This window comes from Pteropus alecto, unplaced genomic scaffold (assembly GCF_000325575.1).
Source record: "Pteropus alecto unplaced genomic scaffold, ASM32557v1 scaffold5, whole genome shotgun sequence".
In the NCBI taxonomy this organism is placed as follows: Eukaryota; Metazoa; Chordata; class Mammalia; order Chiroptera; family Pteropodidae; genus Pteropus; species Pteropus alecto.
In genome coordinates this window covers 31,029,135-31,029,419 of record NW_006441953.1, presented here as the reverse complement: position 1 = coordinate 31,029,419, position 285 = coordinate 31,029,135, and the positions used below count along the sequence as shown (strand labels likewise).

Sequence of the window (285 nt, the reverse complement as noted above, 5' to 3'; positions counted from 1 at the left end):
ATGGTAGGACTCCCGCGGGTCTAACTTCTGGGTCGTGCGGCAATTCCGCTTAATATTTTGAGGAGCTCCCGCACCCCCTTCCGCAGCGCCGCGGTCCCCACGCTTGCTCGGTCGCAAGTACTGTCGGGACACAGTGTGACTCGTCTCGTGACTCTGCCGCCCTGACCTGTCTAACTCCCGCTCTCGCTTCCCTTGTCAGGAGTGGGAGCTGAAGAACGGGACATAGAGGCGAGAGACGCGCCCCGGCCCGAGCAGGCGTCGCCGTCCGTCCGCGTCCGCATGCCG

At 64.6% G+C, this 285-nt stretch overlaps 1 protein-coding gene across 9 annotated transcripts in view; it reads left to right on the top strand.

Annotated features, from left to right (window-relative positions):
* AFAP1 (actin filament associated protein 1) overlaps nucleotides 1-285 on the top strand; it is a 102,081-nt gene extending 101,796 nt beyond the window's left edge. For all 9 annotated transcript variants that reach the window (XM_015595015.2, XM_006919015.3, XM_015595014.1 and 6 more), the window contains one exon: nucleotides 200-285. In XM_015595015.2, the coding sequence (XP_015450501.1) occupies nucleotides 200-226 (27 nt within the window). In that variant the 3' untranslated portion in view covers nucleotides 227-285. The remainder of the gene's footprint in view (nucleotides 1-199) is intronic.